The sequence below is a fragment of the Cyprinodon tularosa genome, unplaced genomic scaffold (assembly GCF_016077235.1).
Source record: "Cyprinodon tularosa strain WSP-4 unplaced genomic scaffold, ASM1607723v1 ctg482, whole genome shotgun sequence".
Classification (NCBI taxonomy): domain Eukaryota; kingdom Metazoa; phylum Chordata; class Actinopteri; order Cyprinodontiformes; family Cyprinodontidae; genus Cyprinodon; species Cyprinodon tularosa.
In genome coordinates, this window is record NW_024039210.1 from 1,092,416 (window position 1) to 1,109,416 (window position 17,001).

The following is a 17,001-nucleotide window of genomic DNA, read 5'->3' on the forward strand; positions in this document are numbered from 1 at the left end:
AAATTAGCTTTCCATTAGCTTTTACTCAGCTTAAGCTGCAATGCAATAAAAAATGGACAAAGATGTCAATCACCTGCTTTGCAAAAATGCAAAGACATATCCTAAAACCCTTTAGCTGCAGCAAATGAAAGCCACACCATTAGCAAGTTTACTGTAATTTGTAGTTCCATCTAGGCATCTAGATATACATTTAGAAATCTACATCACAGTTCCAAGGTTTCCGATTTTTTTGACTGGATTTATACAGAACTGCATATAAGTCAATGTAGCTAATTAGACAAGAAGCCTCATTTTATCATCAATGAGGCATAAAATTATGTTTAAGAACAATCTCTGATTATATTGTGATAACCTAGACTAAATAATTTCTCTTCACTGTTAAGTGAAATAACCCTTTAAGCCTCTTTTAGGTCTCCAAAGAGAAGCACCTTGTTTGTCAGATTTAATCGCCTGAGCTCATTTGTTCTGACAAACAGAAGAAAGCAGCCTTTAGTGATAGTTTCACACTGTGACACAGTGGGAGGGAGGGCCATCAGGGTCTCTAAATTCAACGGATTTCTTCCTCCTGACACAAACATGCAAATGTGTCCTTTATTGATTCTGTGTAATCTACCAGATGATGCTCCGAACAATAGTTTCATTACATCATTACAATATGCAGATTCTGGTGGTTAATACCCTTTGGATGTATGTGTGTGTGACTTTTACACATTAAATGTCAAGTTTAAGAGCATGCTGACCTATTGATATGGTCCAGACCGCAGCGATCTTCATCATGGCTTTGGTTCTCGAGTTGAAGCGGCTGTGCTCAATGGGGTTACGGATGGCGACGTATCGATCCAGGGAGATAGCACAGAGGTGCATGATGGAGGCCGTGGAGAACAGTACATCCAGGTAGATCCAGATTGGGCAGAGGGCACTCGGTAGAGGCCAGGCATAGTCTGGAAGAACAGCAAGAGATGAGGGGATCATTATGTAGTCTGGGCAGTTTATCCCCAACTCTTACAATATTCTGATTTCCCTGCTGTGTCTTTCTCCTCCCAATGCAATAGGCAGTGCTGACTTTGAAAGAATCTGACTCATTACAGTCAATCCATTGTGAAATACCGCTGAGTGGAGCTTATCAAGGTTAGCTGACTATTCAGGCTTAAGATACTGCAGGGAGGGGTTCAAAACTCCATCATTATTTAGAGTTCATTATAGCACTAAAATGCTATACTTTTCATTCACTTTGCAGGGGACCAAAAAAAAACAAAACAGATTTCAGATTATTTGCCATTATCATCACAAGTATTTTAAAATAATAGAAAAACATCAAATATGATATACACAGGTTTCTGTGCCATCTGCATTTGCATTGTCGTGTCATATCATGTTATCTTGAAAGATAGTCCTCGGTGAGACTTGAATAATGATAAATTACTAGCACTGATATTTAACATTGGAAATATACCAACAATGATACTTAATGGTTCAAATGTAGCAGCTTTCCACATTACAACCATAAGATTCACTGTTTTTACTTGGATTGATTGTCACAGAAAAACACAGAACGAGAACATAATTGTGATCTTAAAGTCATAAAAAAAAAGCCTAGACTTTGACTGGTGATAAACATGCATTCACTATTGTACTCTATGGTTAGGATTGTTATAGTAGAGAAAGGTAGACCTCTTTTTAAATCTATTTAAATCATTTAAAGCCTCTGCCCCAGACTCAGATCTTTGCAGTCTCTTACATTTTGTTTGTCTGGAGCAATCCTGTAATAGTTTTCCCCAATATTTTGTAGCCAAAACACTCAGTTTTAGTCTTAAGTGACCAAAGCTTTTTAAATCATAGGCTTGTTGTCTCCCCTTCAGTAGCTTATGGTATTGCTGTTTGCCTCTCCCTGCCCTGCATAAAGGCTTATTTACATTCAGAAACCAGGTTGTCTGTGTGTTTGTCGCAGTGAACGCAAATATGTCTGTGACACTCTGGTGCACCTCTCCAAAATTGTAGGTAAAAGCAGACAGTGCTGCAGACAGGAGGCCTCTCATTGGTCAAATCTACATCCACTTTACACTATGCGTATTTCCTGTTTGGTACCTATTTGTTTTTTTTTGTATGACCTGTGGAAAGCGACTTGTGAAGTTGGACCAGCTAGAAGAGCGAGGTGCTCAAGAACGCTGGGACCCTTTTTCCACCTTGATTCCCGCTCTTTTTCGCCCTCATGTCCCTCCGTAGTCGCACAAACTTGGCCCTTTTGTTTTTCCACTTCCTCACCGCCTCGGCCGTATCTAGACCCACAGCTAGTTCCTGATTGTCCCTCTTGCGTTTTGGCATGGAATAATATAACGCAGACCACCCTTCAAAATCGGACATAAACCTAAAATATCTGCAACAAGCTCATTGCAACACACTGCTGCAAGAGGATAACCAGCCCTTAACTCTGCTAATCAGAGTGAGCAGATACACCTGACACTCATATAAATCATCCTCATTCCTCCTAGCTGTTACTCTGCCTATTTTTAACTGCCTCTCGCAGTCATTTCCCACCGGAACGTCTACTGCTTGGCCATTTAAAGATCCCTCCAGTGAAAGTGTTCACTAGAGCCTGACATTTTTTCAGGAATTCCTGTGGGATTCCCATGGGATGGGAGTCAGTATTAGTAACGATCACGTGATTGGGACGGTACAGGATTAAACATTAACGGGAGCAGACGGGACCGGGAGCAAACCAATAGTAAGTACTAGAATCGATGCCAAAAAATTTTATAAAATAGAAAGAAAAAAAATCCAGTACTGGCGCCGCCATTTTGTAGTTTTTTTTCCTTGAAGCCTACACTATAATGCGAGTCAAAAAAACTACACGACCCAAAAACCAACAGTGAGTTTTTCACCCAAGCTCAAATAACGTTTTGTCCTGCTTCTGCCTGTTACCAGTTTGTTCAACCAGCCTTGGGTCTGCTCAAAGCCTGCTTCAAAATGTCACCCATTATTCATCCGCTTAAAGCCTGTTACCAGTCTGCTGCGGTTTGCCTGCCGGATTTAGGTAGTTATCAAAGGTTTCTACCTTCATCTGTCTCCTCAAGTCGTCGACCTGTCTGTTCAGTTTTTCATCAGCTTGTTTTATCATCACCTGCCTATTAAACCACGCTACCAGTCTGCCTGGTAGCAAGTTTGATTATTACAAACTTTCAAACTACTTTCAAAAGTAGCAGAGTATTAGGCTGATTATTGTATTTTCTAGTTTCTTGTCACATAAAAGCTGGCTTGTGGATTGCAGAAGAAAGTTTTTTTTTTTTTCTGACAGAATCTACACCCTTACTTTTGGATCTCTTCAGCTCCCTTAAACTCTTAATTGGATACCCAAATTAACACTTTTAATACCATGCTGATCAGTTCTGATGGATGTTAATCTCTTGAAAGACCACCATAAAATATTCAGCTTGGGATTTGGTTTTATAACCGAAACCTGCTGAAAACTACACAGCTTTCTCCCTGACTTTTCTATTTTCTTTCTTTGGTCTCTGTGATGCTGTTTTTTCACTAGTGGTCTTAAAAAATTAAAAAAAAAAACACTCTGAGGCCAAATCATTAATTGCTTCACCTAGATTCAGTGCTCTAAACAGAAATTTAGTAAAAATGACAGATAAGAGTACTAGTTATATTAAACAGTATGATATAAAAGAGAGCTAATCAGAAAAACCTGCTCATACATCTTGATAATTTTTAATCATGATCAAAATTGTGTATCAGTTTACTTCTATTTGACAATTAAGTACAAGTTGTGGTTGATTATCACATAAAATCCCAAATAAATATAATGAAGTTTGTGGTTGTAACAAAGTAAGACAGGGTTGGCTTTCGGATAAGAATTGTATGATTAATCAAAAAGTCAAGGGTTTCATAAAGTGCAAAGCCCACTAGTCAGTATCATTTCTAGGTCCCTCATTTGTATAAAGAAGGCTGCCTTTTTTGTAAGATAATCATTGATCTAAATGTCAGTGCATATGAATGTTTATCAAGGCGGTGTATTTATGAAGAGGTAAAAAAACGTCCAACTCCTGCAGACACATTATTTCAGTAATACTAAAAGTGAGGCTTCCACAGTTCCAGTATGAGATTCCCAAACTAATTTGGGTGCAAGTTTGCATCTCGGGTCACTGCTCTGCAGGTTGAGTAGTTTAAGTCACTGAGAATAAAAATCCTTCTCCAGTAGAAGAACACTAGGCCGTGTGTTCACTGACAGATCACAAACAAAACAATTGAAATGCAGAAACTGAGACAAAAAAGTGTTATTTTAGATAAACAAAGAGAGAAATAAATCATCCACTGCCAAACTTGGATACATTTAATTAGCTCAACAGGTCTGCTGAGAGGTGAGCTGCCTTTGATGTTAATTTTATACCTGTAGGAAAAATTAAAAGCTTGTAACTGTTGAAGGAAAATGGTGGTTAAAAGTCACCTACAATTAACCATATCTGACTAAACCGCTCCAAGCGTGAATGTTTCATTAATTCCCTTATAATCACTGTCACAGCTTTAGCCAAGCGTTTTACATTTGTCTTCTTTAGTGCTGTGGTTGATGTAGTATCCGTCAGTCATGCCTCTTAATCATGTCTTAAATTAATATCAGTGTCTCCAAATTACATGTGTCTTTAATATAGCGTTAACATTCATAGCTGGGACTCCTTTTTTCAATCCCTTCAGAGCAGATAAAGTTGTCATTGAGCCTTTCACTTATAAGCAGTTATTTTCAGAGTCAACACGGGTGAAATTATGTAAGAGATGATGATCAACAACTCTTTTCTGTTCAGTTTTGTCCCTTTTCGCTTTCAGAAAAGCTACAGAGTCAGCCTCCTTGTGTCCTTTCACATTTGTAGCTATTTTGACAAGAAAAAAGCCTTTTTTTTGGGAGAGAGCAAAACCTGCAACCATTTATACACATATTTTGTATTTTATTTCAACTTCTATTCTGATTACTGGGACAACGAATGTGATTCATGAGATGCTCATATTCCGAGTGGGAGGCAGCTTGCGTAAGGAGGTCAAAGACATATCGGAGGCACAGAGGGACACTGAAGCACAGGAGGTGTTGAGCAGCTGGCTCAATCTAAATTTGGACCTTTATTTGGTAAAAATGAGACACCGAGAAATAATATTTCCAAAAAGTACTCTTTATCCTTGAACGTTTTTTCCCCCAATTACTGAAGTTAACAGCACAAACTTTGTTTCATTTTTGGTTGGTAAACCAACACAATGGTGTGAAATATCAAATTCAATATGTCATATTTGACTAAAGAGGACCAGCTTTGACTAACTGTTCATAGTAACACTAACATAAGTAGGAAAGAAGTAAGACACAAGACATAAAAAAAGAAATAACTGAACTGTGAACACTGGGCTGGGCTGCTCAGTGGAGCAGCGTGTAGCACTGCTGCCTCGCAGCAAGAAGATTCTGGGTTCAATTCCCGGTTCGAGGGGGTCTTTCTGCATGGAGTTTGCATGTTCTCCCTGAGCATGCGTGGGTTCTCTCCGGGTACTCCGGCTTCCTCCCAGTCAAAAAAAACTCTTGCCACAGTCAAGAGAAGTTCTCCAATTTTACCATCTGCATACATTAAGCTCACCTGTTTACACCAATCCTTTTTATCATATACTATTCAGTGGCCTTCACAGAAAGTAATAATATCACCTGTTTCTGTTTTATAATGTAGTCTGAGCCATATCTGGGTTTGTGATTTTCCAGGGCTTTATTTTTTTCCCCCTGTAAGTTCTTAATTAAATCTACACTTTTGGAACAGATGTTATGCATTTGATCCATTTGAGCAGATTATCATTACAGTAAATCACTTTTTGAGATTAGACCCAAACATCCAAATATACAACTGTGAAACATGGATATCTAATTATTCCACCTAAAAGGAATCAGCTTTTATATCAGTAAGCCTTTAAAACATATTATATATACACACTAGGGACTAGTATTTGAATGCTTTTGCTTTTTCAAATATTAGTAGTTAATATGTCCGCAATGGATGCACTGCTTCCTGGAATGACTTGTTTAGATATTGTTGGTAATAGTGTGGTCTCATTCATATTTTATCTAAAGATAATGGCAACTATAAGGCAATTTGTGTTGAGAGTTATTGCCGTGATGTCCTTCAGATTGGGCTTTGCTTTAAGCCATAAAGAAAAAAAATGTTTTACATAACAACTGATTTGAAGTTTCTAAAGTTTTCTAGACATTTCTAGATAATTATGGGTTTTGCTCCTACAACAGATGTGGACATGTTAGTGCATCGTCTGTTACCAAATGTCATTTGAGGTTGATGGTATCTGGAGCTTAAATATGAGGCAGCATTTTTTTGTCTTCCATACACTAAGAGGGTCTGGGGTTAAAAATCTAGCAATGGATTTAGGTGTCTGGAGTTTGTGTGCTCTACTAGTGCATACATATCCTCTTGATATTTGGGCATACGGCAGCAGTCCAAGGACAAACATATTATGTTTATTGGAGACTATATTTTCCCTCTGTATTACAGCCGTTGTTCGTGTCTATTTTAGACCTGTGTTAGGCTGGATACAGGGTGACATTTACTCTGTCTCTTACCTGTTAACTGCTATAAACAGACACCCGCCTCCATGAAATTCTGCAATATTAACTCAGCTTAGAAAATAGATGGATCGATATCATTATTGTTTCTGGCATCATTGTTTAAATGGGAAAGCAACAAATCAGCTCTGTCTCAGGTCTGTCCTCTTCCTATTTGAATACAATCAAAAAGGCAGACCTCAGTTAATGTGCTATTTTTATCACAAATATATCAGATGAATAAATGCAAAACTTAAAATGCATCAGTTTTCTTTAAAACATCTTACTTCTAATAAAACAGAGATGGCAATATAGTGATACTGGTAAGGATTATACAAAAGTAGGAAGAATATCTCTGCATAAAATAAATGGGCCGTCATTTTGTCATTCATCTTCTTATTCAATGATGGTTAACCTTTCTGGGGTAAGAATGAACATGCATCACACAAGACAAATCTAATAAAGACAATTTGATTAAAGGCTTCTGAACTACAAGGTGTCTCCTGTGAAGGTAAACAAGATGGAGTCTCGTGCTCTCCTAATATGGATTTGTTTGTGGGAGAAAATGCCAGACAGATATCACCGGCTGCTAACATCCTTGGAAATGTTGAATCAACTTTAGTGTATTTCACACTTCGTGTTTGTCCTGTTTTCGATGATTTATACTTTGTTCAACCAGCTTTAACTGGGATTACAGCTGCAAGTCTTTTGTTGTATGTTTTTATCAGCTTTGCACATCTAAAGATTGACTTTTTATCTTTTATTTTCTGCAAAATAGATAAATCAGACTGAATAAAGAGCATTTGTGCTAGTAAATTAAAGTTACACAGAATCTGAAGCATTTAGTTGAAGTTCAGTTTGTAAGTAGTATATGGCTGAAGTCCAGATGGAAGTCTTTTCAGCCTCCAACATTGTTTTCCTTGGCTGTATCTAGCTAACTGTACCTGCTAAAGTGAAGCAGCTCAGTTTTTATAGGCTTTTATTTTGAAAACAAGCCAAATAATTTTAATAATGGTGTCACATACATCTCTTCTAGAGCAACCATTGGCCTGTTGGCTGCTTCTCTGTGTTATGCTGTCCTTGCATAGCCTGTCAGTTTAGGTTGAAGGCCATGTCTTAAAAGGTTTGTATTTGTGCCATACTCATCTAGTTTTGGATGATGGATTGAAAAGAGCTCTGTGAGATCTTTGAAGAGTGGGCTATTATTTTATAATCTAACCTCTCTACCTTCATCTTTCCACTTTGTTCCTTGGTCTTTGTGATGTTGTTTGTACACTGAAGTTCTTAAAAATCTGTGAGGCCTTCACCACATAGTTGGATGTATCTATATTAATATATATATTAATAAATGTAATTTGTGATGCAACTTATATTTAAAGACATCTCAAAGCACAACACTGATAATAATAAAAAGCACTAGACACTTGAAGAATGTAAATTGAGCATAAAATGCAATAGGTGAAGACAAATTCAATAAAAGGCTTTTTTTATGTCTTAAATTTTCCAATCGTGTGCGGTGCCCTCAGGTGACCTTTGTAAGGCATTCTATAGACTAGAAGCAATTCCGTTTATTTATATATCGCCAATTCACAATACATGTCATCTCAAGGCACTTTACAGTTCACCAGATCATACAATCAAATTCATTAAAAATTTCTATCTAAGGAAAACCAGTTGATTGCATCAACTCATTGACTAGAAGGCAATTAAGCATTTAAGCAAAAAGTGTGATGTCCCCCATTATGCTAAGCTTCTTCCTGGGAGCTTTAAGAAGACACTTTGAGGTAGATCAGAGCATACATATGATGTAAATGAGGAGAGAAGATCTTTGAGATAAGAATAAGTTATTTTGATCTTTTTTAGGTCCCTAAAGCCATCTGAAATTTGTTTTTGGTGTGTAAGGAGAGGAATGACAAATCTATTGAGATGCCAACTATAAATCAATCTACAAGGCTTGTCTCTCACTGACACACCAACCTTCACACTTTGTCCGAAAGTAAAAGTTCCTGTCCTGACTGACAGGATATGAAAGGCAAATTGAGCAGGCTGATTGTAACTATACTGTATAGGACAATGTGTGGATGCCGTGTTGATGCTGTTGATGTCCAGATTCTTTAAAGACTGGAAATCCATGTTGGGATAGTTGTATTATTGAAAGCTTGCAGCTGTACCAAAAGTGTTAGCCTTGAGCTAGCTGTTGGCTCAGCACAACAACAAAAAAAGACTGCCAGGAACAGTGAGACAAGGTGCCCAAGGCAGAAAAAAAGATGGTGGAAGAAAGCTGACAGCTACTGCAGCGGTACTGGCTCTAGGCCTGCCACACTGGTCCTGGGCCGCTAAATGGCTTAACTCTGGTTCATACTGCATAGGAGCAGCGCTGTCTGAAAACAATATTTTGATATTTTGAAAAAATGGCTCATTATTTTGGCAGACATTTCAAGTTACCATACCATATAAAGACAGTTTTATTTAAATCTAAACCTCTCTGATTAAATCTGTTAAGTTTACTTGTGGGAACAGATATACTCAGCATATGAAGTGAGCAAGGCAAGGGTACATTAAATATATGGCACCACTCAATGACACAGAAATCACTGGACATTAAATGAAAGACAGAAACACAATAAAGTTTATGCAAAAAACAGACATTAAAGATGAAAAGATGTTTTAGTTATTTAGTCAGATTCTTTGCTCAAATGCTGTAGTGAACAAACATAAGTATTTCCAGTCCTGACTTAAAGTAACCAACAATTTCTATACATCTCAGGTTTTCAGGGATTTTTATCCAGAGCTGAGAGACACAAAACACAAATGGCATCTCACATAGGTTAGTTCTGGTCCTGGGAGCATTGATTATGCAGGCTACATTGTTCTTACTTGACATTCCAGTCAGAAATGTACTCCTACTCTTTCTCAGTAAAAAACTTATAACACCCAGTAGGTTCACAATATAAAATAAAATTGTCATATTCACAGTTTGACTCCAAAAATATATCCCAAAATCAGATGTTTTTTTGTTTTTTTTTCTGCAGTGGTTTGGTTAATTTATTGACTTTGGCTTGGGAGAGTGGTTGTCTATTGGTTACAAGATTGTGCCTGGGTCCCAAAGGTTCTGAGTTCAAGCCCCACCCCCATGGACTTCCACTCTGGGTCCCCGGGCAAGACCCTTAACCCCACACTGCTCCCTGGGCACTGACAGCAGTAGCCCCCTGCTCCCCAAGAGGATTGGTTAAATGCAGAGAGTTTTATTTTTGGACAATAAAGGATTTGTATGATTTGATTTGAAGTTGTGTGTCTGAACTGAGTTACTCCTATCAACACATTTTTTGGAAAAGCTGCTGCCTGATTAAAGTATTTCAAAGACCATATAGTCTGGTGCTGCAAAACGTTTTGAGCCCCCAAAAATCCCGAATCTTTTATGAGATAGAAATGTGATTGACTAACACACTTTATGGGGTGTCAAAACTTAAATCTCAGTCTAAAACAACACATAGGTTCCATATATATTTTATGGTCTTTAGCCCCTTTGAGTCCAATGAGCATTAATCTTGATCCTTGCATTTCAGATACCAAAAATACAGATTTCCCTCTCACCTGCATTAAGCTGAAGGAAATCTTGCCTCATCCACTCATTTACATTATGAACAAACTGATTAATGTGCTGACACAGAGATATTAAGTTGTTCATTACCAGAATGCATATGGTGGGAGAGGATGGGACATTTTTTCATAGACTGTGGCTTTCTGTATATGGCAGAAATTAAATAAAAAATGGTTAAATTAACTTACACATAAAGTTTTATTGTGATAGTTATTATTTTATTCATTATCAATATTGCTACTAATTAAATTATATCAGACAATTCGCAGTTGTGTGTTTCTCTGTATTTACGTTTATGTTGGCTCTATCTTTCAGCCTGCCCCGCCGATCAGTGCAGTCAGCTAGCAGCCTGATGGATAACGCTCCAAGTATAGATCTGAGCTGTATTCAAGTGTGTGTGAGCTCATTGCAAAGGCTATAGCTCTTTTTGTGATGTGGGTATTAATGAGTTGAGAGCAGGACTGGCTATCTGTCTTGGTAATGGAATCTGTTTGCGGAATAGAAAGACAGACATGTCTCTTTCTATTTTCCAGATTTTTTTTCTTCTTTAACTGTGTGTTTGTTTGTGGGAACACTGATTACCACTGTGAGCAATCAGGAGCTGCAGTTTGAAGCAACAAAACAAGCCCAGTGTGAGGGAGCTAGGGTGTCTGTTGACCATACACGGCCCATTAAGCAGCAATCAACCTTCCCTGACCTGCTTAGTATTCCTGAGGGATGCGTGACAGCCAAGGAGCAATGGCTGGATATTGAAGGCTGGACAAATTGTGCTTTGGATACAAAAGTGCTGGAAGGCAGATAAAAAAGCAAAGGTCTAGATCTTTATCTTCAGGGCTTAAAAATAATGACTGACCTAGTTGGTATTTTGAAACTGGTGCACAGTCCCAATAACAGCCTCGGGTCATTCTGCATGAAGTCTGCATCTTTACCAAGTTCATGTGTTGTTATCAACAGGTACTCAGCTTCCTCTGATTGTACAAAAATATGACTGCTAAATTGCCCTTAGATATGAGTGCGTATAGGCAAGGTTATATGGGCTGTTTTTGTCTAAGGTGTATCTGGAGATAATGTCAGGTAAAGGTGAAGTCAGTCTTCTTTCCCCACAAAGAATTATCATAGAAGCCCACCAAGTTAAAGTCGTAGGGAAACGGCTGTTCCAACTGTACATTTCCGAATTCTCCCGACTGGGGCATGACACATTTACACGAGTGAATTTGATTGGTTGTTTATCAAGAGGGCGGGATTGTTGAGGCGGAAGGTTTGCCAGCCAGTTTGATTGTGGCCGGTTTCTCGGAAGCATCATTGCTAACCCGTTACCAACTTAGTGCTAGTACGCTCCCATTGGGAAATTACATTGGGACCAAGTAGCACTAAATTGGTGACGTAGCTTAACGACGCTGTCAAAGAAACATGCAAGAGGAGGAGAGTTTTGTGTTGGAGGTCGTGGATGAGTCTACCCCGTCTACTTTCAATTGAGCGCTCACAGAGCTCAGAGTATTAAGTTAAAAGTTCTTTTTTTCTGTTGCTGTTGTTCAATAAAAGTAAGTTTTAAGATCATTTGAGGCGAGAACATTATACTTTTAAGCGTCACTATATTGCACATTTAATGCTTGATTTTTAAAAAAATTTTCCGAAGTTGAGGGGACAGCGGGCAACCAGCGGAGCTCCGAGGCTAACAGCAGCCAGGCAAAGATTCTTATTTCAACCGTTGCATATATTAGCTGCGACATATGAATCGAGATGCTATGACCCAAACAATTTGATTGACAGATGACCGTTAATATATGTGATTGGCCAAATTTAGGTGTACAGGCTGACGTATAACTAACTGACCTGCAAAAGATAACGAAAAAAACACACAAATTTTAAGACAGGATATTTTTGAATATAGAAATAGATATAGCTTTGACATTTAAACATGATCTCCCTATGACTTTATAAAGCAAGACATGAAACATCCAAAGCCATTACTGATGGTCATTAGGAAAGAATTGGCGGCAAAGGAGGAAAGTAGGGCGTCACCCCAGATGCAACTGCTTGGAATCCAGTCTCCATAGCCCTGAGCCTGATGCACCAATATGAAAAATTAATTGTGAAGCAGTTTGATGTGCTTTTATGATTCTGTTCTTATCATATATAAAAATGTATTTAGATCAAAATGACCTGTGCTATATCTATAATATGTACAGTATACCTTTCTCTGGGATTTGATAACTAGACTCCAAACTCCATGGCAGAGACATCAGCTCATGATATGGATTTCATAATTATGTTTTCCCATGAATAATTAACAAAGAAATCCTTATAATTGGAAAGTAAGGCATTAACATCCAGTGCCATAACTGACTGGCTGGAGCCGAAAGAGGAAGTGATATGTCACCCTAGTCTCAGCAGTGCTTCCTGCAGCAACTGGGTTCAACTCTTGCTATGGAAATGGCTTATGAAGAAAAGAGGTGTGTAGAAGGTTTGCTGGGCTGTGGAGGTAAAAATGTGACCTCTGAAGTTGCTTAAAAAGAGGAATGTATAAATAAAGAAGAGGGCTGCTCTTCATACTGGAGTGATATATTGTACAATGATTCAGATTTAAACTTTTTCTGATAATATGTACCTGTGACAAAACTAAGAACTTGTAAAATGATTCTGTTATACAAGTTGTAAAATGTAGCAGATGTTTCCATATTAAGAATTAACAATTAATAAAGGGTTTTGTGGAAAGGAGAAATACATGAGAGGTTAGATATGAAATGCAACCATATAAAGTTTGGGGTCATACTATGGTTCAAGAGAAGCTGGTTCTATCAACACACAATAACAGTAATTAATAAATGATCAGAATTGCCGAATTGTTAAATGTGAAGATTGTCCATATGTGAAGAGCAGAATTAGGAAGTGTCTTATGTGTAGACTGGACTGGTTGGAGGATGACTGATAGACAAAATGTGGCCTTTGTAGCCGAGACGATGAGGTGATCACCTTCATCTGGACATGCAGCATCTCATTGGTCAAAGAGATGGGTTCCTGTTTATGGACAGGTTTAAAGGGACGGGTCTAGAAACTTCTGCTTAGCATCTTCATCGCAGAAGATGAGGCAAAACCCATTACCCTGCAAGGTGGTTTTTAGAAGCAGAATGAAGAGCAAAGTGTTAGATTTAACTACAGTGGCATTTGAATTCATGCTTTTAAAAGAATAATATTTTTAATGAGTCTTTTTTCTTAACTTTGGTCTTTTTCTGCTAATATTTTCAATTCAATTGAATTCAGTTTAGTACAATCAGTTCATTTCAATTCATAAATTCTAGCAAAAGTCACTTTGGTTTCAGTTTTTTTCTTCTCTCTAACTAGTTTGAATTGAAAAATGCCATCATGACCAAAAGGTGAAATTTTGCCTTCATCATAGCTTAAATTGTAGTCCATGCCAGTTCCTTTTCCACTGGCTCCAGTTGGCCCAGCTCTACTCCACCCCACCCCTTTTGAAGCATTTCTATTAGCATTTCTTTTTATTACCACCACTTGCTTTATTTTTGTCCCTGCTGGAGTAGGTATAATCAGAGCTGAGCAAGCTACAAAATTAAATAAAGGGGCAATTATAGTCTTTTATCTGAAAACCCATATTGTGAATTACTGTAAAAGACTAAATCACTGGTGTTGTTCAAATGGTAAATACTTTGAAGCAAAACAGAAAAAATGTATGTAACTTTGATGAACAATCTAATTTTTCTTTTAAAAGTAACACTTACTTATACTTATTTCTGGTTTTAAAATAATTGATATCTTTGCTTTGGGACTCCAGTCACATATGCTATGATAAATATAGTGTGTGGTGAGAGCAGTTATTAACTGTATAAAAAAAATTAAAAAGGTCCTGTGTATGCTCATTTGTGTGACAATATATGGCTTTTATTACAAAATCTATTAGTTGCAATCAAATGCAATTGTGATTGATTAATTATGGACCTTGATTTATTTAAAAAATTCAATCCCACCTACAGTAGTCCCACCACTAGTGCTAAATGTTGATAAAACAGTCCTATCCCAAAAGGGATATAGCTCACATTTTGGTGACTCTATTTAGCCTTTTCTCAGTCATTAACTTCTTCAGCTCATAACTAAAGATAATTGATAATTGTCAACAGAAAGATAAATCTGATGCTGTTAATGTAATAACTAAATGCCACCACTGCACTCAAAATAGCAAACAACTGAGGCCTTTTAAAGATGTTCATGAATATGTTCTAATATGACATCAGCTAAACCCAACACACCGACTTGCACAAAAACGGGTTAACTTAAAGGCAGTTTTGTCAACAAGAACACCAATTCCAGTCTCTAAAAGCTGCAAAAGGTTGACATGTGTTTGTATATAGCAATGAGAAAAGGTTTTCTCCTCCTTCAGCCAGAAGATAAATACAGTGATGGTGACATTTAAAGGTACATTTCTTCTACTTGTTAAATTTGAGACCTGGCTGGGGTTTTAGAGGAGGAAAGCTGGTAGCCTATTCAGGAAGAAACACATCTGGGAAGCAAAGAAATCCACTCAGTTCCTAATGAAGAAAATAACAACACTAAAATCCTATTACACTAAAAGGAGGGTTCATGCATAATATTGGCTCAGATACCGTCACCAAGACCACAAGCGGAAGACTGTGATGATATTGCAATTACCAAGCTGGCATTCTCTGAAAGTCAAATCAGTTGCTAAATAACAGTGTGCTGCAATCTCCTAGAAGCAATAGTCATTGAAATAATTACATAGAAAAATATTTTGAAATGATCACAGCACACATGTCGCAGTGTGCTGGCAGCAGCTGGTGAGTGGGTGTGTGCTTGGAAGTTGTGGTAGAAATCTGCTGTGAAGATTATTTAAATATTGGCTCAGATTAATAGGCAGAAATCCATCTCTTTTAAAATAGGCTTCTGCAAAAAATCAATCTTTTGAGAAGGATCTATCTGGTTCAGGAGAGAACTGATGTTTTTACTAGTAAAATATGTTTGATCACAGAATATTTGACTAAATTCATGTCAAACTGCTCTATCAATTCTTGATAGAAGCATTACTTTCTACTGCTGGTAAAAAAAACACTTCTCATAAGTTTACATAACTTTTAGGTAAGGACATGCATCCTTACAGGAGTTTCTGAAACAGCAAAATCATGTGATTCTAAAACAACCTGAGTGGGCAGAACACAACCATTTCTATTCAATATGCATCTAGATATGTGTTTCCTTAGTGTTCATTTGATCATTCTACACTACTAATAACAGACATCAGTTGACACTATGGTGCGGTGGTCAAAGGATCAAGCTAACAGCTAGCGCTAATCTAAGCTAAACTAATCACAGTGTTACTGGATATGTATTCTTTCATTAAGTTAAAAGCATTGTGGGTGCAGTAGTTAGTTAGACCCATGTATGGAGGCCTTATTCCCCGAGGTGGCCTTCCCAGAATCGTCGAATCTGTCCCGTGGTCCTTTGCCACATGTCTCTCCCCCTCTCTCGTAACCCCTTTCCTGTCAGCCCATTGTACAAAAAATGAGCCACTAGTGCCTTAAAGGAAACTCAAAAAGTTAGTTCCATATTAATCATTTCATTTATTTTGCATATTACAAATTAGCTATCAAGATTGGGTTTATTCATTCACGAATGTGTGCATATGCATGTGTCTGGGGACAGACATTGAGAATTAGCCTTAGCTAAAATGTTGTAGTGTGTGACATGATGCATGAAACATACTTGTCCCTATCAAATAAACGAATAAATAAATTACAAAGGGGGTTTCCGTGTTAGGATCTGGAGATCTGCCACCTTTCTCCAGCAGAGGGCGCCCTGGGTCATCTGAGCTGAAGCCTCCAGCACACCTGCGGCTGATCATCTCATCAGGAGACCAGCTTTATAAGCAGCGGCTGAACTTCCCTTCAGCGCCAGAGTGTTAAACAATTATGGTTAGCAAGCCTGAGCCAAACCTGTTGTCTGAATCTCTGACTGCTCTGAAAAGCCAACCTGAATCTAACCAGCCTTTGTCCTCTCTACCTTCCTAGGAAGACCTGCTTGACTCCTGGAGCTCTGGAAGAGCTCAAAGTCTGAAACCTGCCTGCCTGCCCTATGAAGCCAAACCTGAAGATCTCTGTCTGGATCAATCTCTCAAGGAGAGAACTAGGAGATCAACTCAAGGTCTGAACCTCATAAGTCTGAAGCCAAGCCCTGCTGCTGCTAAGCCCTCAGCTGATACCTCAGTCTCTGGACCCTTCTGGTTCCCTCCCTCTACTGCTCTGTCTGAACCACATCAGGTACAGGTCAATTCAAAGACTCTGTCAAGATACTCCTGTCCCTTGTCTAACCAAACTGTCCCTCTCTACAGAGAGTCCTGTGTTACCGGTTCCTGGATCCGTTCCTGCATTAGTACCAATTAACTTTATTGTGTTTCTCTTCAATAAATCAGTTTAAACTTTTACTCAGTCTCCGTGGTGTTCTGCATTTGGGTTTAACATCTTAGACCCAACATGACATTTCGTGCTGCTACTTTTATTCTTTATTTTACTTATGATCATGTTTACATGGGCATATTCAGAAATAATATGCCCATGTATGATTTTTAAAACAGGAAATGTCTATATATATATATATATATATATATATATAAACTCTGGTCAGAAGCATTTTGTGCAATAAACCATGATATTTTGAACATTGAGAACCGATGTCCATAATGACATTTAATATAACCATGAAGTTAGGAGGATGGTTTCTTTTCTCCATGCAGGCGTCAAACTTCTAAGATGCCCCAACAGGACATGTAGTGCTACCCCCTCACGTTCTTCGAAGAGAAAAC

At 38.0% G+C, this 17,001-nt stretch overlaps 1 protein-coding gene across 1 annotated transcript in view; it reads right to left on the reverse strand.

The window, feature by feature from the left end:
* Positions 1-17,001, reverse strand: part of htr2cl1 (5-hydroxytryptamine (serotonin) receptor 2C, G protein-coupled-like 1) — a 48,129-nt gene that overhangs the window by 24,455 nt on the left and 6,673 nt on the right. Inside the window, exon 2 of the mRNA XM_038302096.1 lies at positions 741-941. Within this exon, the coding sequence (XP_038158024.1) occupies positions 741-941 (201 nt within the window). The remainder of the gene's footprint in view (positions 1-740; positions 942-17,001) is intronic.